This window comes from Parasteatoda tepidariorum, chromosome 12 (assembly GCF_982258835.1).
Source record: "Parasteatoda tepidariorum strain Cologne lab strain chromosome 12, Ptep-v5.0, whole genome shotgun sequence".
Taxonomy (NCBI): domain Eukaryota; kingdom Metazoa; phylum Arthropoda; class Arachnida; order Araneae; family Theridiidae; genus Parasteatoda; species Parasteatoda tepidariorum.
Window position 1 is genome coordinate 51,422,451 of NC_141766.1, and position 25,480 is coordinate 51,447,930.

At 28.5% G+C, this 25,480-nt stretch overlaps 1 protein-coding gene across 4 annotated transcripts in view; it reads right to left on the minus strand.

The window, feature by feature from the left end:
• The window catches only part of LOC107454859 (cytotoxic granule associated RNA binding protein TIA1-like), a 1,051,915-nt gene extending 1,026,900 nt beyond the window's left edge, over nt 1–25,015 (minus strand). For 3 of the 4 annotated variants that reach the window (XM_016073996.4, XM_071188069.2, XM_016072550.4), the window contains exon 1: nt 24,745–25,015. In XM_016073996.4, coding sequence (XP_015929482.1) covers nt 24,745–24,813 — 69 coding nt within the window. In that variant the 5' untranslated portion in view covers nt 24,814–25,015. Of the gene's footprint in view, nt 1–17,070; nt 18,711–24,744 lie in introns of those variants that run through there. The other variant, XM_087156175.1, reaches the window with a different exon arrangement.
• Nucleotides 25,016–25,480: the final 465 nt, after the last annotated feature.

Consider the following 25,480-nt stretch of genomic DNA (forward strand, 5'->3'; position numbering starts at 1 on the left):
TAATTTATGCTACCTAAATTTCAATTTAAAAAATAATTTTAAGAAATCTTTAAAAAGTCACTCAAGCCTTGTTCAACTGTACAGTGAGCAAAAAACAAATATATATATATATATATATATATATATATATATATATATACGCCGAATAGCCATTACATTATGACCACCCTGCTAATAACATGTAGGACCACCTTTAGTCCTCAAAACTGCTAGCACCCGCCATGGCATTGATTCCACATGGTGCTGATAGGAAGTCTGAGGTATCTGGTACCAAGCGCTCACCTCACATTGCCTGCAATTCTCTCACATTGCGAGGGGGTAGCGTGGCAGCACGAATTTGGTTTTCCAAGTAGAACCACAAATGCCTTATTGGATTAAGGTCAGGTGAATTTGGGGGCCAAGACATGACTTTAAATTCACTGGAATGTTCCTCGAACCAATCCATGACGATTCGACCCTTATGACATGGTTCATTATCCTGTTGGTAAACACCATCCCCCGCAGGAAAAACTGTTGTCATGAATGGGGGACCCTGGTCTGCAACTATGTTCAAGTAGCTTACAGACGTCAGGGATTGTTTTATGAGGATTATGGGTCCTAATGTGCCCCATGAAAACATTGTTCCTGGGTGAGAAACCATGAAAACCTGGGCGAGTTCATTGTTATAGATGGAGGGTGGTCATAATGTAATGGCTCTTCGGTATATATATATATATATATCAACCCGAATAATCTTTAGGTTTTCACGTACTAAAGGTCAACCTTAATAGTTCCAGGAAGTGACTTCAAATATGCTATTAAATTTTTGTTAACTATTAACTAAGTTGCGAAATTAAACATAAAATACTTTTTCTGAACAAACATATAATTTTTTTGACTTCCTGACCCCCAAAATAGAGGTAGGAAAAAATTGAATCAAAAATTGGGGGGGTTAGAAAGCTATATTTATTTGGTCCCGAAAGACGACCAATCTGTATCACTTTTCGCAAATGGCGAAAATAACCATAAACTAATTCAAGAGGACAATACTTATTTTTTTCCATGTTGAAATAAGAAAAAAGAAAGAAAAAAAAACTGAATATTTTTCATTCACATTTTGTGATAGCTCGTAACGGTTTATTTATAAATAGTTAATAGAAAAATAGCTCGAAGTTTCTCGGCAACATAGATTTTTTGGGCATATTCTGACCAAATAGAAAAGATTGTTTCCATTTTAATCTGCTTTAAATATTAAATTTGAATCCATTAATAAATTATTCACGATTTTCAAATATTTTAGAATTTGGACAACACGAACCTCTTATCTGATATTATTTTTGTTTAATTTGTTGTTTTTGCGTCATTTATATGAGAATTTCATACATAAAACAAATTTACATGACTTATTATAATCATATATAAAATTGTTGGGCTAATCATTTTTACAGCTTCAATGGAGTCTTCTGGGCAAGGAAGTTTAGTGAGACAAAAAAAGGTGGCAGAAAGAAAGAGGGGCTAAAAAAGATTATAAATCTAATGCACATTCACAATGTTTTTAATAGCTTACAATATTATTTTTACTATAAGTGAAAAAAATTTTGAATGTTAAGTGGCATTTCAAAAACATTGAAATATGTATGATTAGGAATGGTATGTTGGATATTTTATGATTAATTGCTTGAAAAATCGTCTCATTCTACCAAATGTAAAAAGTTAAATGGGTTTATTTAGTTAAAGATGATTTTTAAGTAGCATCCTGATGCTTTTTCACATTCTGAAACTTATTTTCGCAAATGCATTATAAAGTGCCTTACAACATGCTATTCAATTACGATTAGCTACATTTATCGCCAAATATCGCTAAGATTCCTTTGTTTTATTCTTAACTTACAAACTTGTTTCATATGTATATCACTACACATATCTGAAACGATACTCTCCTTTTATACAGAGTTCCCAAAGTCCTTAGGATACTGAAATGATGGCAGAAATACTAAGAAAATAAAAAGGAATTTTATTACGTTTACGTTCACTGGAATATTCAATTTCATTAACCTCAAATATCTGGTTCAAAATTTTTGTTTTAAAGTTATCTTTAACTACATAAATATAATATTGATGCCACAGTTCTCTTACGTATTACCACACGAACTCTTTTAAACTAGTAAGATATAGATATTTACTTCCACAAACATAAAATTACACAATATAATTGATAATAAAAACTTCGTTGGAGAAAGAAAAATATGTAGGAAATAAAGGTTGAGGCGTTTCGAGCTCTCGAAAATAGGCACCCGTTGTCAAGACTCACCAAACTGGAATGACCATGGCCGTAAACTTGTACAAAAGTAAATAGTAGCAAGGATAATTATTTCAAACTAGTTAACACATCTGTCCTACACAAAACTGTTTGAAAATGCTTCTTTTTTTACAAGAGAGCAACACGTAGATTAATATAACATTAAAAAACTAAAGCTCATAATTTAAAACTTTTCCATCCATTATTAAATTAAATATTAGAAAAATAATAAATAATTATTAAAAATTATTTTTTGCATAAATTTTTCTTTGGGTAAACGACTTTCTTGACTTAGTTTTAGAGATATGACCAAAAATGCAAAAAGAACATTAAGGAGGCCAAAATTTTATCCGCTCTCCTGTTTGAACTATTAGGACCACAATTTCCAGACTGCGGATACTCCCATTTTAAAGAGTCAGAAATCCAAATATATAAAACCAATATATCTTTATTCAGAGCAAGTAAGTTTTTGCGTTTGATTTCGTAACTTAACTAATAGCTAGCACTAATTAATTTGCATATTTGAAGTCATCCTTAGGAACTATTAAGATTGATACTTAGTTCGGGAAAATTCGAACATTAGAACAAAAGTTATTCCAGGTCATGTCTTTATCCTATTCTTACTTTATTTATTTATTTGTGTACTGTATTCTACGTCACCTATGAGCAAAATATTTTTAAGTTTTGTCAGCTTTAAAATTTCTCTTTCATTTTTTCAGAAATCTTTCAATTTGAGATAAATGATTTCAAGAAACTTATGGGTATTTTAATTGTACTTTTTAATTTACGCTGCATAAATTCTGAAAGAAAATGGATTTCTCAAAAATGCCTTCTTTTCCAATACATTTTGAGTAGATAAACATTTATTTTTAAAACTATCAAATGCATCATTTTAAAACGAAAAGGAAATAGCTTATTTCACGCTTCATCACAACATTCATTTTGATATTTCAAACATAAAATCTTTTTAAGTTTCATTGTTTCAAAGTCGAAAATTCCAGCAAACAAAACTTCAAGCTCATTCAATGACGCGCAAAACTAATTTCGCATTAAAACCGTATTTTATCATTGAGCATAGCTTAATTCACCAAATATTTTTGAGAATTTCGTCATTTTTAAGGCCTTGGATGAAACACAGCATCTAATTATATGAAAAGAGTCCTTATAACAGTAACTACGCACTTAAATGCTCCCAAGATAATTGTTAGAAAAGTTTTTTGGTGTTTTTCCCAGCTGTTTCAGATAAAAAGATCGAAACAAACTTTAGAAATGCACAACATGCATAAGATAATTACCGACTCTACCTTTTTACTCTTCAACTGATGGTAAGAGAAAAAAAAATCCCCAACAAAAATGCTCCTTTAATTGAGAAATGTAAAGAAATAAAACTCGAAATAACGCGAAACTTAAATTAAAAAAATGTTTCGAGTCACTTTATTCAAATCGTTGTTATTTACGTTGCAAATATATTAAGCTAATGGCTGATTTTAACGATTTTCTAAAGAAAGCAAGTTTTAAATAAATTCTTAAGCATTTGTTTCAATTAAGTTTACGATGAAATTTATATATATATATATATATATATATATATATATATATATATATATATATATATATATATATATATATATATATATATATATATATATATATATATATATATATATATATATATATATATATATATATATATATATATATATGTATTATGTATATATATGATAGCATATATATATATATATATATTTAACAAATCTTCAATATTTTTTGAAAGATTGGAATTCTTTTAAATGGAATTAATTATAAAAACAGATTATAATTACAAAATAGTAGCAGAAGTCTGATTGAAAAAGTAATAATTTTCGCATGGACATTAATGTTATTCTACCTAATGAAACACTGCTTTTAAGATTTTAAGATTAAAATATTTTCTTAAAAATCAAGATTTTATGAAAATTAAGATTTTAAAACACTGAAGTTTCAAAACACATTAACTTAAATTTTTGTAAGGAAAGAGAGATAAATATGGAACATAAAAATGGAATCAATAGTAATTCGTATTTCTAGCTTTTATATTGACACCTTTTATAATTACATGCATTTCTTTCTGAATTTCTCTTATCATTATCATATTTATAAGGACGAGAATCGGTATTTTAGTCATAAGCTGTAAGAAATGACAGCAATCATAAAATATTTTAAGGATGATTTCACGTTCACTTAATTTTACATTTCAATTAAAAAAATAAATATCCATTGTGATATGATAAAATAATTGCCTAGTATTGAAATTTTTCATTCATTTTAAAGTGCGTTGGGGAGTGTCGGGTAGCCCCGCCCAGCGGGTACCTCCGCCCACTGTCAATTTCATATGTATAGAATATTTTTTCAAGTCAATCCATCGGACATTAACTGTTATATTAAAAAAATATTATTTTCAAAGTTTCAAGTATTTATGCAGCTGGTAACATGGTAAAAAATAGTTTTGAAAATATGTTGAATTCAGTAGTCATGAAATTAAGAAAAATTGGTTGAATGTTTCGATTAAACTTCATTTTAATACTAAAAAAAAATAACTTTTTCTATACATACAGCATTAAAATATGTAGTCTTAAGTTTAATTTGCACAAAGAAAGAAGTTTATAGGTCAAGAATTATTCGAGTAAATACAAATTTACAAAAAAATTGGATATCGATTAGCCCCGCTCACATGAATGTCGGGTATCACCGCCTAATTTTATTTCGTCTATAAATGTACGGTTGCAAAGATTATTATCTTATTGCTTCAAATTTGAACGTTATATGCATTTTTAATAGCAAATATTGTTGTCATTAAATGATAGAATTGACGAAATGTATATAAATATGTAATAAATAAAATAATTTTGTGATAAAAATGATAAATGGGTTTTATTTATTGTCAACACATTGGTCACTTTCATTTACACCTGAAAAAACAGTCAAAAAACATAATTTTTGTAACTGGGCTGGGCTACCCGATGCATTTTGAAAAGAGCTGAAAAACATGTTTTTTTAAAATTCTATTTTTTTAAGTTAAACTATTCTTTTTTCGGTTTATTCTTTTTGCATTATTTAATTAGATGATAAAACAATAGAAACATTCAAAAATATTGGTTATTACTCAATATTATTCAAGTATATAAGCAATACTCCTTATGTGGACCCTCCTTATTAATAATACTCCTTATTAATAATACTCCTTATTAATACTCCTTATTACCCGACTCTCCCCTAATTATTAATTATTATGTACAATATCTGAATGAATGCTATCGAATAGCTTCTGAGATACTTAATTTCAAAAAAGTTGAATATTTAAAATGTGGTGTTTTGAGAATCATTCAATCGATTTCATTGAAATTTCACATCTTGTTCTTTATAATTGCACACTTTAAAGTAATTTCAAAATTAGTATTCCTTGCATTTAAAATTGTTTCTCTAGATATTAACTATTTCATAAGTAAAAAATATTTAATATAAATTTAATAATATAAATATAATATTTAATGTAAATAAAAATATTAATTCATAAGTAATAAATATTTAATATTTTATAGGGATAACTCTTGGATAAACGAATTTTATGATTATGTGCAAAAGATTTTCGATTCTCTGAAAAATTCATGATACGTAACAAAAAGTGTGAAGAAATGATAATTTACGTTAATGGGTCGGAGCATTCGATTTCTTTCCTTCTAAATCTATTGGGATTCTATTTTCCAGATAGATACTGCAGAATCTCCCCATATTTTGAGTAGCAAAAAACCAAATCTGACAAAGGGGAAGTATATTTTTTGAGGCATTCATGTTTTGTATCTGAGAAATGCTTTCTTTTGTCTCTGGTTTCATATCTAAAAATATCATTAGTTCTAGTTAATCAACATATTTAAGGTTCGATCCTCGCACGATTAAGAGAGTTAGCATTTTAACATTAAGATTAGTACATGAAAATTCCATTTTGTCTTTTAAGATCCTCACTTTTTTTCGTGTTGTTGATCCAAAGAGTTTTTTTTTCAATTTTTTTTCTACAGTTATGGTTCTTCTTCTCATTCTTTAAATCGGAGATGTTATCTGGTATCTTTAAAAAAATTCTTGTATGTTTAGAATTTCTAGTTTCTAAGTTTTTTAAGTTAAAGAATAATAATTGAACTGTTTATAAATAAACAAATTGAAATCAGATATTCATTTTACCAGTTTTTCGAGTCTATTAAGAAATTTAAACACAGATATGATTTGACACATTTGTTTCAGAATTTATCATTGGCGTTGCGTTCCTACTCGAGATTATTTTATCTCAATTTTATTAAAAGTTGGATTCCCGGGGGGGGGGGGAAATATATACAAATGGTGATTCATTTAGCTATTTTATTTCTTTACTTAAAAATTAAAAATTAAAATAATCTAAGGCTTAAAATCGCTCTTTAATAGCATTTTAAAATTTTGAACAATTTGTGTTATTAATAAAAATATTGATTTGTACCTCTATGAAGCATAATCAATCATCTCATAGATATTGCGTAAACTTGAAGCTGTCACAACGTGAAAAACTATGAGCTGTCGTTTATTAGGAGGAAATTAAATTGATTCATCTTAAATGAGAATCGGTTGTGAAATAACAATCAAGTTGTGTAGAATTTGACAAATGTCAGTTCATCAGGAAATAATATGATTCTTCAACAGGAACTAAACTTTGAAACCCTTCCATATAAGAAAAGCCCATCTACCTTTAACCCTTTATGAGACCAAAAAGAGTTTACTTTTCATTTAATTAATCCTGTTTTTCGAGTTTTTAAATGTCGATGGGAAACGATTGATGCTTCCTATTTGCTAATGACTTAAGAAAATGAAGAAAATTTTTTAAAAAAGGAAGCATTTTATATAGATAAATGGGAGTTACAGTAAATTTTAGCATCAAGATGAGAGGAAAACTATTTTCTCAAATGAATTCATTCAGTTGATCATTTCTCATCCATTTGATTTGAAATTATAAATCTTGTTATTCATCTGGACAGAAGTTCAAAATTTTGGCCAATTCTCGAAAAATTCACCCACCTTTAAAAAACATGGTTTTCGAAATTAAACTAATTTTAGGTAATAGGCTGAATGACTTTTGTTTTATAAATTTATAAATCAAAGCTCAATCACACAAAATATTTTAAAGCATTATTACTAAAACAAATGACCTTGTAAGGGGTGAATTGATTTCTTTTTCTTTCAAGCAATTATACATAAAGCGTATGAATAGTTAGCTTAATTTCATTTTAATTTATTACCGGCATTGAACAACCAACCCAATTCTAAACATACGACTATCAATGCTCAACTCCGTACCCTTGTAATTTCGAACCCTACCCAGAAGACAAGGGAATTCTTGAATCAAGCGTTTGGACAAACTAGCCTCTGTAGAAAATTTTTTCGATGGAACTAACCCGCATTTACTTTGCATATAGACAAAAACCACGAAAAACTTAAAGTAAATAATGAAAATTTTAGAAAAAAAATTGAAGCATTTGGCAAAAAATTAGCAAAATTTCGCTTTTACGCCGTTGCCTTAGTTCCAATTTAGAAAATCTATAAGATCCAAAGAAACCACTCTTAATAAGTATTTTTAAAATCTTTATTAAAGGTTGAGGAAAAAAAGACTATATTTCGAAACAGTTTCTTTATTGATTGAAATTTGTTAGATTCCAATTTATTTGCGATTTTTTGCCTTCAATTTACATACGAATTACTTTTTTCACATTTAGGTAGATTTTCTTTTCTCTTCATTAAAATCAATTTCTTTAAAATTTTAAACTTCATTTTAAATATTCTAAAAAATAATGCTTGTACGAGAAATTTTTTTCTCAAATAACAAACAAGGCAGTAGTTACACAAAGTTTTGTATTCAAAGGGTATATTTTTATTAAAATTATGTTTCTTTCTTTTCTTAATCACATCTTCTTTTCAAAAATCCTCATCTCTTACGAACTGAAGTTGTTGAAAAGAAAACACAATGTTATTTTAAATTAAAGGACAATATTTTAATTAAGAATAGAAGGTTAAGACAAATGAAACATCAAACATCATTCTTTAAATACATATATTTTTGCGGTTTATTAAAACTAATTCTTATCAATAATACTTGTTAAGTTCCACGTGTTATCATTTTTATTAAAAATGTTTTTTTTATATCAATTTAGCAATCATGCCAAACAGAATAGCAATAAGTTTGAGTATTTGCTCACAAAAAAAGAAACAAATGCTTGACTACCTTTTGTCAACATTTAAATTGGGTTCATTAAGATCAAAATGTATGCACCGACTTCTTAAAAATGGAAGTTCAACTAAGAATAATGTGCAGCTTTTGTCTGATACTTTCTTTTGTGTTATTGAAATGCCTCATTATGTGTTGCTTTTAAATGATGTTTTGACTCTTCGTCATCAGCAATAAATAAGTTTTCAAATTCTAAAAAAAAAAAATGAAAACATATACTCTTTTTTTCTTACAAACCAATTTAATTCGAAATGAATAGAATTGTACTTCTTAGATATGACTATGAAAAGAACAAAATACAAACAAGAAAGAAAATAAGAATATTTATTTGCGATTTAAAGGTTTCTTATTTATTTGGTATTGATAAGAAATAAATTATTAAATTATTAACTCTTGGACAACTTTGTATCTTCTACTAATTACTTCAGTTTTGTATTGTTTACTAAATGTGTGCTAATAAAAACTGCAATTTTGAAAACCATAATTTCATGTAAACGGTTCTTAATTAAACAAAAAATGATGCATGAAGTAAAAAAATTAAGCTAGTTTACTTGCTGTTATTCTATTATTTGTATCATGTAAAGGACAGTTGCTTGAATGCTACCACTTCCAAATCGTAGCACTAAGGATTTCTAATGAAATATAAAATAGAAAATGCTCTGTCTAATAAATTAGGAAGGTTTTTTCATCTGGGCAGAAAAAAACTTTCAAGAAGAAGTCTACTTGTATTATTTATGTTAAAGTTAATCGTTTTTACAAGTATATAAGTTAATGTTTGACAATTGTAAAGATATAGTAGAACAGATTATTAAATACGTCATATAAATACTAAAAAAATTTATTCTGTAAAAATTTGTTCTACTTGTTTTCCTGTAACGAAGTATTGTTTGAGGCTTGGAAAAAGTTACTTTTAATAAAATGTTTATTAGTTGCTTAAATTGTACCTCGCGTGCAGTCGTAAATCGTAATGTTAAGATTTATGTTTTTAAGACTGTACTGCACCTAAACTGACGAGAAGTGGTTGTGAACTATTTCTGGACTAACTTTCTCCCAATTCCAAATCTCTTACATAGTGGAGTAAGGCTTTTAGTAAAACTACAACAATTCAGCAATAACTCTGTGTGAAAGGATTTCCGTGGCTTCAATATTTAATTAAACTGCCTTCTTAGCTGCAGATAACCTCAATCTTTACGAGAATCAAACTAAACGAAACAAAACTATTTCAATAAATGCAACGAAATTTCAAATTAAGATTAGATTTTGCTTCCTTATTTTAAGGAAAGTAAAAATAATGAGATTTCTAGTTAGTCAAGTAAATAGTAATGAGATTTCAAATATCATTTTGTCCAAGTACTTTCTAAGTTGAAGTAATCCAGGGAATTAAATTCTTGATTTTTTAAATTTATAACGAAGAAGATTGGTTCCCAAAAAGATGTAATCTTAACAAGCAGCAGTTATAAAAATTACTCTCTTTAATTTTGTAATGCTTAGCATCGTGCTCCATTAACATTTTAAAGGCTTTTACCGAAGTTAATATATTTGTAACAGCTCAAAATTTTCGATATTAAGTAACTTATTATGATGCTAAACAATTATCTTTAAATCCGCATTGTCGACTTTATCATAAATAATCAATATTTTTGACGATGTTAGCCTTTACGTACAGGCTGAAGTCCAACAAAAATTATTTTCATATAATGCAAAAATATTGTCTGTCCCTATAAACATGATTCTTATACATATTAGTTAAACGTCTCCTATAGAGTAATTTTGTTCTCTATTTTATAATTCTTCAATTCTATCACCTTTCTTTTTCGTCCTTCATACTTTTTATCACTCTTTAACATTTTCAACTAATTATAAAACAAAATATTAAATGTTAAAATTTAGTAATGAGGAGCAAGTCCCGAATTAAAGATATGAATTAGAAAACAGCATTGAACATAACGAAATATTAGTCAAAGTATGAAATAGACATTATTTAATGGCACAAAAAAGCTTCGCATATTTTAGAGACTTTCTTAATAATTTGGTGAATAAAGGGTGGGACGAAATAGATAATTGGTTTCCTAAATCGTTCAACTTGAAGTCCTTATAAAAATGACTGACTTTTAATATTTTTTGCGCAGATGTTATTACCAAAAAACAATTTAAATAGTTGAATAACTGTATTTCTTTACTTAAATATTTCAAAAGTAAATATCAATGATTTGTGACTGATAAAAATTAAAATATAAGAAGCCGTACGATTCAGGCAACATTCGTTAGGTTGCGTTAAAAAACAAAAACCTTTATTTTATAGTGTGGAAAAAACGCCGCATATAAAAGAGATGAAAATTGATATAAAAAAATCAGTTAATATCTTTTGGTCATGCCTGGCATTGAAAATTTATAAAATCTGAAAAAATAGAACATTTTTCTTAAACTTTTTAATACTCCTTAAAACTCAACAATTGACATGATATAGTTTTTCATGCTTAATTTACGGTTTAAAAAAGAGAAAAATATGTTCAAATATCATAATTTATTAAGAGCATAACACTTTTTCATTGTGCTTAAAAAAACAGGAGTAATATTTCTCGTAATTTACCGTCGCAGCTAATCAGCCGCCATATTAGGTAGCTCCTGGGTGAACTTATTAGTTATGCGTTTAGTCCAGCTCGACATTTGAAGCATCAAAATATATTTCCTTTAACTTTAAAATGCTTTTTTCTTTCAATCATATTTTCTTTATTTTCCTTTTTTGTAACTTACAAATAATTAAACCTTAATAATTCCTTCAACTTTTTCTAATATCTTCGAAACTTTTCCACATGGCAAACCTGTTTTACTCTTGTTAATTCAGCAAAATAATTTATAATAATTTATAAATGTGATACTTTTTTGCTCTCCTTGTCAGGAAAGCAGTTTCTGTTAACAAAGTGATTCAAGAGACAATAAAAGTTTAATGAGACAAAGAATATAACTATGCGACAGGTTTTTGCATGACACATGCCAGGTTTTGCATGACTCATGAGATTTTCTTCAAAGCAAACTACCTACCCACGCATATTTCATTACCCACTGTAAAAGATATTAAGATTGTCTATTGAAGCAAATGACGCGTTTGTTAGTTTAACGCAAGAAGCTGGGACAGGATAAATAAAAAAAATTTACGACAAAGCTTCGAGCCATAAACTGTCGAACTACGGAATAGTTTAACTAATTGTTATGTATTATAAATCCAATTCTAAAATCAAAAACTTCCACAATGATAAAGGCAAATTCATTTTGACAAACGCTAGACATATTTAAATTAAAAGTTTCTTCATTTTATGTGCTTGAGAAATAATAGTTATAAAATGATTCTTAGGAATAGAAAACTTCAATCGATTCCACTTAATAATCTTTGACACATTTGTCTCTTACTAAACAACTAACGACGGTCAATAATTAAAGGTATAAAATTGTAATTAATGTTAGAATAAGGATTTGAAAATAAAAATAGATCTTGAAAGCATGCATGCACGCTTCAACATAGCAAATTTTACATAATTTTCAAAAATTACAAATATTAGTGCATTTGTCAACTTCATGATCATAAATAAAAAATAATTCAGAATCACGAGGATATCGAACTCTAAAGCAAAAATTTCACCTGTAGAATAATGAGACACGGTACGTCATAATGACCAGAGTGTAAGAGAGTGTATCAAAGCTTAACCCCCTGCCACCCCCGTCAGGGGGCATCCGGGATATGTAAGAGAGGAGTATGTGAGGAAATGGTGGCAAAAAAGTAAAAATATTCACAAGCATTCTGCAAGTTCCTTAACAATAATAGTTATGACACAGAGGACTAATGTAAATGATTTTTTACATATTAGAATTAAAAGCCGCTTGGAATGTGAGCGTACACTGACTGAATCATCTGAGAAGTGTCCATTTTAGGCTTTGGAAATGATTCTTCAATGATAGAAATATCAGTAGACGTTACACTACAGATTGTCCAGTTTCAACGCCGAATGAAGACCGATTTGGCAGTCATTACCAAAAGAAGAAGAACTCAACTGCTCCGGCAGTTTTAGGGCTACAAACGTATGGGAAATATTGGTCGCTGGTTCAGCAGATGTGTTCCGCTCACGGCAACGCATTGCTATAAGTGATTAGCAGGAAATAGCAATGAGGACATCGATACAGTTGGATGTTTTCCGACAGGTTCAAATCCAGTCTGATTCACGTCGAACTTTCATATGGAGAACGCCACGTACTCTTTACCACCAAGACAACATCATTGAGCGAATGGTGCAGGATTGCTCGTTAGGAATGGAATTGTATTGGGCTCCAGAAAAGATCTGAATGTTCATATTGGAATCATGAATGGCCATATTTACTGGAGCATCATTCTGAACCAACATGTATGCTTGTTTAGGGTGCCATGGGTGCTGAATTTGTGTTCTTAGATGACGTCAATGAATATCTTCTATCTGAGGATATCAGTAGTATGGAATAACCATCATTCTCACCTGACTTGAATCCAATATAGCATGAGTGAGAAAAGCTTAGTCAAATGAATTGTAATCCTTCAACCACTTGCTACACGTGTCCCAAAACTTAAGAGATAATTGCTTGCTGAGTGGAGTAGCTCAGCTTGATAATCTAATACGCAGTATGTCTAATCATTGTACTGATTATAATATAACGCGTGGGAGACATACAGTGTATAAACCATCATACCGACCATGTAATCTTAAGTTTTTGTATAAGAGATATTCCCTATAATTGCTCCGGGAAGCAAAAATCGTAGTTTTTATGAATGGTACCATATATACACCATCTTTTTTTGTTCTTTTGCTTAATAAATGGTCTTTCTGAATGTGTCCCCCGTTTGCTTTGTTTCTGAACACATTTGATTTGCCGGATCTGGAATTTTCCTTAATTCATAGATATGAGTGTACTTCAAATTGAGAATCTTGCAATTAAAAAAAAAGCATTTCTTTAATCACGTGGAAAATGTATTATTATGATTACACGTATGCATTCTAAAAGTATGGGGGTTCGAGAAATTTAAAAGCGAGACAATCCACCTACGAAGGATAATTTATTAGATACCATATACGTAGCAATTAAAATAAATTTTGATATAGTCGATTTAACTTAAGAAATCTTCTGGTGATTTCCTACTGTATCCTCCCCCATTTATACTGGAAACATTCTAAAATAATATTGATATTTAAGATGATAATATTTATTCAATGCATTGATCATTGATATCATTTGTTAATTCCAAAAATTATTCATTAAAAAGCTTCCTGAGTACAAGAAATGTGAGAAACTCGAAACCTCAAAAGTAAAACATCTCTATTTCTAAACTCGTCCAGCTTCTACTTGAATAATTTATTCCAATTGTAAGAATTCATAGGAATTATGATTAGTTGAACAATTCTGACACTATAGGGATAAATGCTTTGTTTTACAAGCATATTTTTCCTCTTGTCATCTTTATAAAATATTTGTTTCAATAAATAATTTAAATTTCTCTTGAAAACAACATCAAGAAATCATTCATGCAACGATAATTTTAAAAAAATGGATAAAAAAAAATTGGCAAAAAAAATTTAAAAATTCGGATATTTCACATTTTTCATGAGCAACACGATTGATATGTATTGAAACAACTATGGTATTTAACTTATTTCACTTTTTCTAACCATAAAACTATTTCGATTATTCGATCTTAAATAGTATTAAAATTTAAGAAAGAAGCTCAAATTTTTCAATTTTTATAAATTTTATTTGTGATGTGAGCCCCGAAAATATTAATTAATTTTTAAAAAAAATTATATCAATTTGGTTTGAATTGCATAAGGAATCTTTTCCGTTTTGAAAATTGAAACTTTGATTTTTTTTTGATCCACCCAAATCTATATTTATTTTAGTGCATAGTTTTTTTGTATTTTTGTTCCTTGAAATTTTCTCCCGAATTTTCTGTGAATTTCGGTTCCACTTGCAAGCCTAACTGTGGCACTTCTTTATAAAATTTCTCATGCTTTCAAAATACGTTTAAATAGTAATTCTTTTTTTTTTTTAGAGAACTGAGTTCTTTCTTTCCACTGAGTTTATACTTTAGCAATAGAATAATATAATTTTTTTGAATCCGCAAAACCATATATATGAAAGTTATTTTAATCTTTCAAAGTTTGTGAGACGCAGATAAGACATTCCATGCTTATCATGATGAAAAAGGAAGGAACCTGCCACCTAATATTGAATTTGAAGTTGGAAAATATAAATAAGTTTTCTTTTTTTTAAATAGATACTGTATTTGAATTTTAACTATACACATTACTTTACAAAGTCATTTAGAATAACATTGAGATAAATGTATTGTCAATAAATTGCCATAATAGGAAAACGTTCACCATACTTTCTGGTTCATAGAAAGCACTAAATAGTACGGTAGTCTTTTTATCATTGCTCTTTGAAAGTGACTTCGTTCTAAAATAACCTAAGAAATATTGTTTTATTACCAAGCTGCTTGATATATCATCTGGTAAATTTTAAGAAATACACTACAAAATAGAAATTTAAAATTTTTTTTTTACACAATTACGTCGCTCTTAAACCAGAGACTCGCTCATTTTTTTTTCAGTGAGAGTAATTTTTTCCTTTCTCTTCTAAGGTTTATAATACGCCAATGTAATAGAAAAAAAAGATTTTTCTGTTATATTTTACTTGTATATATATATATATTAAAGTTGGTAGGTAATTTAAGGTACCAGAGAGGCACCTTCGAGAGCTAAGAATTAAGGAATCACTTAGAAAGAAGTATAAATAAGAATTCTGGGTGCAAATTAAAGCTTTGAAATGATTGCCCATGTTTAGCTCTTCAAATAGCATAGAAATTCATGATATCATGTAATCAAATTTATCATGTTTCACACCACAAATGAAAGTAAAGTATTCGGTAATTAAACCTTTCATTTATTAATTTTTCCATTGATATGGTAGGGGCTTATCTAAAATTCTGGTTTTCGAACTTATAGATCTAATTACCTCACATTTAGTAAAAATACAGAATTGAAAATTAAATGTAACTAAATAATTGATTTTATGCCATGTCCTTAGGTATTATGATAAAATAAGCGAATTTTTCAGCATTTACCAAAATCCGTACCTAACATACTTTACTTCAGTGTTTCAATAGAGTTTTGAATAAAAAGAAAATACTTAAAATGTATCTAAATGTATATTTCACTTTAACTTAATATGCCAGGAAAAAATATACCTTCAATGTTTACATAAGAAAAAATTAGTCAAAACAAAAATTCAATGATTTTACTTATTGTAGTAGTTTATTTTAACCAAAGAGCAATGAGAGAAACAAAAAGAAAACTGTCAATGATTCCAGTAATTAATACCCATATTTGCATAACAAAAGAAACTTCAATATATTTCAAACAAAGATTTCGCGAATGGTTTGGGCTGCTTTTAAAAGAGCATTATTTTCCTATTTGAAATATTCTAGATAGAGGATAATTAAGCTCTAATAATACTTTTGTTAAAAAGGAAGCATTTGAGCATTTTATTTGTAGTTTTGCAATAATGCAGAGTAATTTCTAGAATCGGAATTGGATATCGGATTGGATCGGCTAATTTTAATTTCAAGATTTAGTAATTATTTACTTTTTAGTGAATAAAATCTCCATAATATTTCGAAATGAATACATTGCACTAATTCTTGGTTTATATACCGTGCCTTGTTAGTCAAAAACTCTTTGTGTTTTCTGTCTTTCTGTGAGATTTCATGCTTATTCTCTGCGAGATACTTTGAAGAAATAAATGCAAAGCAATTTTTTGTTAATCTTCTGTAAATTTTGGAGAAAAAAAATAATTTTTTTTCAAATATGAACTCATGTTTGTAGTCTTGTTATAAAAATTCAAAATATTAGACAATGCTGAAATCAGTTCCTGATTTTTTTTTAAGTTTTAATGAAAGAAGTTTCAATTTTTGTAACTACAACCCGTAAACACAATGTTTGAACACCCTGGGTTTTAATTCAAGCTATAAAAGCAAAGTAATTACCAAGTTAAATATTTATTGTAAAATATGAAATAAGTCTATTTCTGAATAAAACATATACCTTCAAAAACACAACCAGATCTCGATAAACGTGATGATCAATTCATTCAGATTAATTTTTTTCCCTTTTGAAATATTTCAATCGTCTATTACTCACATTTGAAAAAATAAATTTAAAAAGTCTCGGTTGATTAATTCAATTTTATTAGTTGAAATAAATGTTTTCAGAGGAAGAGCTTGCTGCTACTTTCAATTGGCAAAATGCGATGGTCTTAAATGCTTTAATTTGTTGTCTGTTTTAGAAAGACGCTTACCGGATTCCATTTAGATCTAGATCCTTATAAGGTGGGCCTAACTGGATATATTAGCAAGATAATACTTCTTACCATACATTTAAATCGAATAGTTTAAAAGGAAAAAGTTGATGATTCGTCACAACTAAGTCGAAATCCTTACCTCAACCCCATAGAAATCTCAAGGCATATTTTGGGTCCCAAAGTTCCACGAGAATAATTAACAGTTCTCATCTGCCAAAAAACAAGAGATAAGAATAGAGCAAAATCGATGAAACATAAACATAGCGGAATAGTGCAATGTCACCCAAATTATACTATCTGTATACCTCCAAAATGTTTCTCAGTTTAACATTGTTTCAGTTTAGCACCTTAATTTGTTTAGCAATTTAAAAGTTCAAAGTCGTGTTATTTATTAACAAGCTGTAGTAAACGGAATTATTAAATGGAAATTGTTTTGTTATGATATTTTTTGAAATTTAATTTTGTGCACAGTACGCTAAAAACAAACCACTCTGAATAACTTTTGATCTAATGATCGGATCTTCACGTTCTAGGACTCATTCTTAATAGTTAGAGAGGGTATCTCAAATATGCTAATTAAACAGTGCAGACGATATTTTAAGCTACAAAATCAGACACAAAGGCGTACTTTCTCTAAATAAATATACCTTTATTTCAACTTGTAAAATGTATTTTGTATTGGTCTTATAAATTGTATTTTGTAATGATCATACAAATCTTCATATTAATGTAATGTTTTTGCTTATTTATGATACATTTGTTTTGCATACATATACTGGCTCGTGTGCTCAATACAAACAAGGGGTTGTAAGTATGTCAAATAGAAGAAATGTCAAAAATATTAGAAAGACCGCACAGAGGTATATCCCGGCTTATGACGAGATTTGAACCTATTACCTGCACGAAACCAAAAGTTTAGCTGAAGAACAATAACACTAAGCCAAGCCAATGGTGTTTTATGATTTGACTCACAATAAATCATAGGACCCTCCCTGTCCAAACAGTATCATCTAAATACTCTGAGGAGATTAAATCTTCCTACCATAAAGCTGGATATATCCCTGTGCTGTCTTAAATTGAGTTATCTGTTCCTCAAAATATAGGATTTATAAGCTGTTCGTACACACAAATCTACATATTTAGGAGAATAAATAAATAAATCTCACTGCCCTCATAAAGGATGCATAGAACCGACACCTTTGATTGATCTATCAGAGTTTAGTATTTACTATTTTTACACTTCAATTTAACACTTGAAGCATCCCCCTGTTATAATTAAGAAATATATTAGGTGAAAAAGTAATTAAATCATCCTCCAACTCCTATAAACTTAATAAATAAACAATAATTCCGATACAAATTTTTAAACAGATTATAAGTTGTAGCTATTCTAAAGAGCTCTAATAAAGCCACTTTGCTTCCAGAATCGACAGAGAGTAATCCAATTTAGGCACGAAGAAAATCAATGAATATTTTGTTCCCATTGGGTTTTTTATGCCCTGTTAAAGTACAGAATCAATGTTGCTTTAATTTATCGGGACACACTGTATTTCGTAAAAGGCGTTATATTCTTAAAATTACCAAATGAATGACATTTAATTTTTTTCTCATTCTTAAGAGCACGTCATTTCTTCAGTTAAATTTACTTTATTTATATAAACGTGTGGGTAATTCGATCTATGATTTTAAAAACCTGAATTTCCGAAAATCCATTACTAAATCGAGCAGAAAAATTATTTAAATAACATGAATTTTGCAAAAATGATTTAATTTTGGTAATGAGAATTCTCGTGATAAACACCAACAATTAAGCTATTTGCTTTTCTTTAGGGCATTTATTAAAAATTCTCCTTTTCAAAACTAGAGATCTAATTACCCAGAAAAAAACAACTCTAAAAAGCAAATTTCGAGGAAAATCTCTTGAGCATAGTTTAGAGAAGAATAATCATGACTATTTTGATTATAACGGATTTACCTGATATTTTAAATTTTAAGCTATTTCAGTGAAATTGTTTTAAAGAAATCCTTGAAAATAACTTCACGATTCACACGATTATTTAGCTGCAATATGTGTTCGTTAAACATTTTAATTTAATATTTTCTAAATTTTTACAAAAGTTTTAATGTTTTAAAATATTTATTTTAATTTTTTACCGTAATATATATGTTAATTATGTAATTTTCCTTCTAAAATTATTTTAAATGCATATTTGTTACATATTAATATTGAAACAACAGTAATCAGATATATCTGAACTATAGTCAATAAGGATTATAAATTCAAGTATTTTACTTTACTGTCTGTAAATAGTTTTGACTCCAAGTTCTCCTTTCATATTAATTTCTAAGAACTTGATTTATAGAGAAAAATTTGTTTTCGGTCGGAATTTTTTGGCTGAATTTCTCATGCCGGAATGCTGAAATTTTTTAAGTTGTTACGCTTAGTACAAGTAGGGAAAATTTATACTTTTAGAGATGTCCATAGAGACAAAATGAAAAGTTCTACAAAATAATGCTGTCTGATAACTGATTTCTATTATATTTAATACGGGTATAATTGCTAGGTTTGGTATTTGTATATTTGGTGTGAGCATAAATGGTGTCGCACTTTTCTTCAATATTTTTTACCTTCTTCTCGCCAAGCATTTATGATTTTACCACGATTTTACCGTTTCCCCCTTTGTCACACTATATTACATAAGCTTATCCTCATAGTTCAAAAACAAGATATTGAATCGTAATAAGAAAATAAAATACCTGAAATTTTATTTTAAAACTTTAACTGTGATATCGGTGAGCGTAAAAATAGTGATGAATATATGTGTACTTATATTGATAGAAATTGGGAAGAAATTTAGAAATAAATATTATAAAAGTATAAGATCAGCTAATTTAAATGTTTTAATTTTATTCAAAATGTATGATGTGCAGTTTTTATTTACCCTCTCCTCCCCCCTCTTTGCTCTCCTCTCCTTTAAACATGATATTTGTGCTCCTTTACTCGCAAAAATTGAAAATAATTTTGTTTGCAAATATAATTTTAGAACTTTAGGCTGACTGTACAAATCTTAAAAATCCTGCACCTCATAAAGCTTCAACGAATCCATGAAAATAAAGCATACAAAAATAGTTTTTATTTCATTTATAATTAGCACATTAAAATATAGATAAAATTAGCTAATCCTCAATTAAAACGAACAATTTTTTTTTGTAATTTAGACGCAATGAAACTCTAAAAATAGATCAGAAAACGGAAAATTTTTGTAGCATTTGTAATCAGCACTTTATTCAATATCAACTCAAAACTCTCAGCTACGTTATTATAAGTTTACTCGCGTCAGAAATAATTTATTTATGCAGAATGTATCCAGAAATTTTATAACAGACTTCTTGTTCAAAATTTGACTTACTTATTTGTCTTCTGCAAACTAAAAATTTGGGGTCTGAATTCTGCAAGTAAAAGTGATAGAATTTAATAGTGGAGTTTGAAGCAACGGAAAAACCTTCTTTATTTTGAGTTCGATTGCCAGTTACAAATTTGCTTGAAAATTTACTACACTGATATTTTTTTAAGGTTTTTTTCCAGTCTATTTAGTCAGAGCAGATGAATAAAAATTATTTCCCTTAATATTGAAGTGATACGCAGTACGTCTTAATGTAAGACTACTTTTAATTCGAAGGGGTTTATTTGTGTTAAGAAGTATATTTGTTGAATGGGGAATGTTTGTTAAGGAGTAGAAAAAGATTTAATATCACTTTCTAGTTAATTTTTTATTGTTGTTCATTTGCTAAAACGAGAATTAAATATTTATATAATTAAGGTATTTCAAATAAAAGAAATGGGGCACACGGTTTGTAAAAGACCAACTTCAATGTGTTTATTATTATATGATTTTGTGCCTATATAACGTCGTTAAATAATAGTTTGGTCGGATTTTTTCGCTATATTTTTTATAAAACTTGCAGCATAGATATAACAAGACATGTTTAGCATTGTAAAATAATAATTTGCTATTTTCTCAAGATGAGATCTCCCTATGTAATAGACATTTAGATTTTTTAATAGTTCAGTTTTTGTTTTGTTCTCTTTGTGCCACTGCCCGGTATATATTTGCAAGTATACCCTACACTGATTTTAATGTTAAGTGCCTTTGTGCGGTATGCATTTACCTGGTATATCCTAAAATGAGTTTTTAAGGTACCACTGCTCGATATACTTTTGTTCGGTATACTCTACACTAAATCTGAACAAGGCAAAGTGCCATCGTCCGCATACCCTACACTGTTGCTTAAAATTTATAGTAATACAAATGTACTTCGAATTTAATTGGGTACATGTATTTAATTGAGTTTTCGGTATCCAGTTCCGACGCATAACAAATCAATTGCCTAACATTCGATCTGTAATTGTGAATGAAGAACTTGTTTTATTTAAAACATGACCGCAATACTAGTGATCCAGTACTTGATCCATTATAAAAATGTGCTTAAAGAGGTTGGTGACTATTTTAATTCAAATCATTTTTATTATATGAATCCTGAAAGAATCTTTGTGCTGAATTAAGTAACACAAAACAGCAAAAGTAAAAATCTCAAATAAAATTTAAATTAAGGACGTATAAACAATGTAACACAAGGCCACAAAATGAAGACTGATTACGAATCTTATGATATTTTGTTCAAGCTATTTTTTATTATTTATTCCTTTTTGAAATGGTTTAAAAGTATTTTCCTGTCATTTACAACTAAAATACAATAAATATTCAAGATTAACTCCTGCATTATTTTTTTTTAAAATGTCACTCATAATTGTGTTTAGGTGTTTGTGTTTATCGGTGAATAATCATTTATTATTTTTAAGCAAATTTTTTTCTAAATTTAGTGTTTTAAAAGCTGATTCATATTATAACCTTTAGGAAATATTACAATAAAATGAATAGTCATTTAACCAGAAGACGTTAAAAGCTTCCTTTTATTATTTAGCATGCGATCTAGATTTATCCCAATTATTCAAAAAACTATGCTTCTTATATGATATACGTTGAATTCAAAGTTCACAACCATATTTTTAAAATATTTCATAGAATCCGGAGTAGTTGACATATCTGCATAAAGTACAGGTGTGCAAAATGAAAGAAAAAAAAATTATTTCCCTTCTTTTCCTTAAATATCGCATAACATTTATAATTTTCATTTTATTCGTGAAGGTTTAAAGATAAATTTCTGACATTTAGTGCCCAAATGAATAAAGAGGTAAATTACATTATGAAAGATATACCCTTAAACGCGTATTCTTCACCATAATCATGAATACGTTTTCTATTTACTAAATAAGTTTTCTTTGTCATTTAATGTTTTTAAGACTGATTGATACCGATAGAAATAATGCGATAACCACACAAATTAATGTTTTTAAGACTAATTAATGTCATTTAATGTTTCTAAGATTGCTTGACATGGATAGAAAAAGTGCGATAACAACACGAACTAATGTTTTTAAGACTAATTAACGTCATTTAATGCCTTAAGACTGCTTTATATGGATAGAAATAGGGCGATAACCACACGAATTAATGTTTTTAAGACTAATTAATGTCATTTAATGTTTTTAAGATTGCTTGATATGAATAGAAATAGTGCGATAACCACACGATTTAATGTTTTTAAGACTGCTTGATATAGATAGAAATAGGCGATAACCACACGAATTAATGTTTTTAAGACAAATTATTGTCATTAAATGTTTTTAAGACTGCTTGATATGGATAAAAATAGTGCGACAACCACACGTTTTTAGGACTAATTAATGCTATTTAATGCTTTTAAGACTGCTTGATATGGATAGAAATAGTGCGATAATCATTTAATGTCATTTAATGTTTCTAAGATTGCTTGACATGGATAGAAAAAGTGCGATAACAACACGAACTAATGTTTTTAAGACTAATTAATGTCATTTAATGCCTCAAGACTGCTTTATATGGATAGAAATAGGGCGATAACCACACGAATTAATGTTTTTAAGACTAATTAATGTCATTTAATGTTTTTAAGATTGCTTGATATGAATAGAAATAGTGCGATAACCACACGATTTAATGTTTTTAAGACTGCTTGATATAGATAGAAATAGGCGATAACCACACGAATTAATGTTTTTAAGACAAATTATTGTCATTAAATGTTTTTAAGACTGCTTGATATGGATAAAAATAGTACGACAACCACACGTTTTTAGGACTAATTAATGCTATTTAATGCTTTTAAGACTGCTTGATATGGATAGAAATAGTGCGATAATCATTTAATGTCATTTAATGTTTCTAAGATTGCTTGACATGTATAGAAAAAGTGCGATAACAACACGAACTAATGTTTTTAAGACTAATTAATGTCATTTAATGCCTTAAGACTGCTTTATATGGATAGAAATAGGGCGATAACCACACGAATTAATGTTTTCAAGACTAATTAATGTCATTTAATGTTTTTAAGATTGCTTGATATGAATAGAAATAGTGCGATAACCACACGATTTAATGTTTTTAAGACTGCTTGATACAGATAGAAATAGGCGATAACCACACGAATTAATGTTTTTAAGACAAATTATTGTCATTAAATGTTTTTAAGACTGCTTGATATGGATAAAAATAGTACGACAACCACACGTTTTTAGGACTAATTAATGCTATTTAATGCTTTTAAGACTGCTTGATATGGATAGAAATAGTGCGATAATCATTTAATGTCATTTAATGTTTCTAAGATTGCTTGACATGGATAGAAAAAGTGCGATAACAACACGAACTAATGTTTTTAAGACTAATTAATGTCATTTAATGCCTTAAGACTGCTTTATATGGATAGAAATAGGGCGATAACCACACGAATTAATGTTTTTAAGACTAATTAATGTCATTTAATGTTTTTAAGATTGCTTGATATGAATAGAAATAGTGCGATAACCACACGATTTAATGTTTTTAAGACTGCTTGATATAGATAGAAATAGGCGATAACCACACGAATTAATGTTTTTAAGACAAATTATTGTCATTAAATGTTTTTAAGACTGCTTGATATGGATAAAAATAGTACGACAACCACACGTTTTTAGGACTAATTAATGCTATTTAATGCTTTTAAGACTGCTTGATATGGATAGAAATAGTGCGATAATCATTTAATGTCATTTAATGTTTCTAAGATTGCTTGACATCGATAGAAAAAGTGCGATAACAACACGAACTAATGTTTTTAAGACTAATTAATGTCATTTAATGCCTTAAGACTGCTTTATATGGATAGAAATAGGGCGATAACCACACGAATTAATGTTTTCAAGACTAATTAATGTCATTTAATGTTTTTAAGATTGCTTGATATGAATAGAAATAGTGCGATAACCACACGATTTAATGTTTTTAAGACTGCTTGATACAGATAGAAATAGGCGATAACCACACGAATTAATGTTTTTAAGACAAATTATTGTCATTAAATGTTTTTAAGACTGCTTGATATGGATAAAAATAGTGCGACAACCACACGTTTTTAGGACTAATTAATGCTATTTAATGCTTTTAAGACTGCTTGATATGGATAGAAATAGTGCGATAATCACGCGATTTAATGTTTTTCAGACTAATTATTGTCATTTAATGTTTTTAAGACTATTTGGTATGGATAGAAATAGTGCGATAACCGCACGTTTTTTAAGACTAATTAATGTAATTTAATTTTTCGCTTCATATGGATAGAAATAGTGCGATAACCACACGGAGACTAAACAAAAAGAAAAATCCCTTACCCACAACAGCATGGGATTTGACCAAGCAGAAGACAACGTGGTTGAAAACTGCATTTCGTTGTGAATCATGCGATCCTTCGCCGAACTCAATTTATTTCGATTATCCAGATCAGCGGTAAATTAAGTTTTCCGAAAGTATTTTATTAGGTAATAAAAAAATGAATGTTGTTATTTTTGGAGGCTCGTTTCTGGTGTTGAAAGACATACACTAGCTAAAGAACCGCACAGTGAAAACACTACTGTGCGAATGAAGAGGAGATGAAAACGTAGGAGAAGCAGCGGCTTCTTTGAGAGTTCTTACACCTGGTGGAGAGATTTCGTTGCTCTAGTAGAAATGTTTCTTTAAAACAAAAATATACCTTGATTTGTTTTATCTTAAATTATTTTAAAGCTGAAACTATTTTCATTTCGCTAAGTAAATGTTAATAAATTTATCATCAAATTATTATTAATACATTTAATAACATAGCGTGTGCATCAGTTAAACAAAAGGAAATGGAGGTGACTCTAATTTAAATTCGATAAGAAAATTTACTGAGACTTGTGAAAATATAATATTGTTAGTTAGCTAATGTGAATTATAAATTAAATTTTTTTAAGTGCGATTATAAAGGGCATTTCAATTAAAATAACTTTCATTTAATAACATTGAAGAAATAATTTCAAAGAAATGGATGTATACAAAATATCGAAATTGGGCAAAACAATTATAAGTAAAGAGCATGATATTAATATT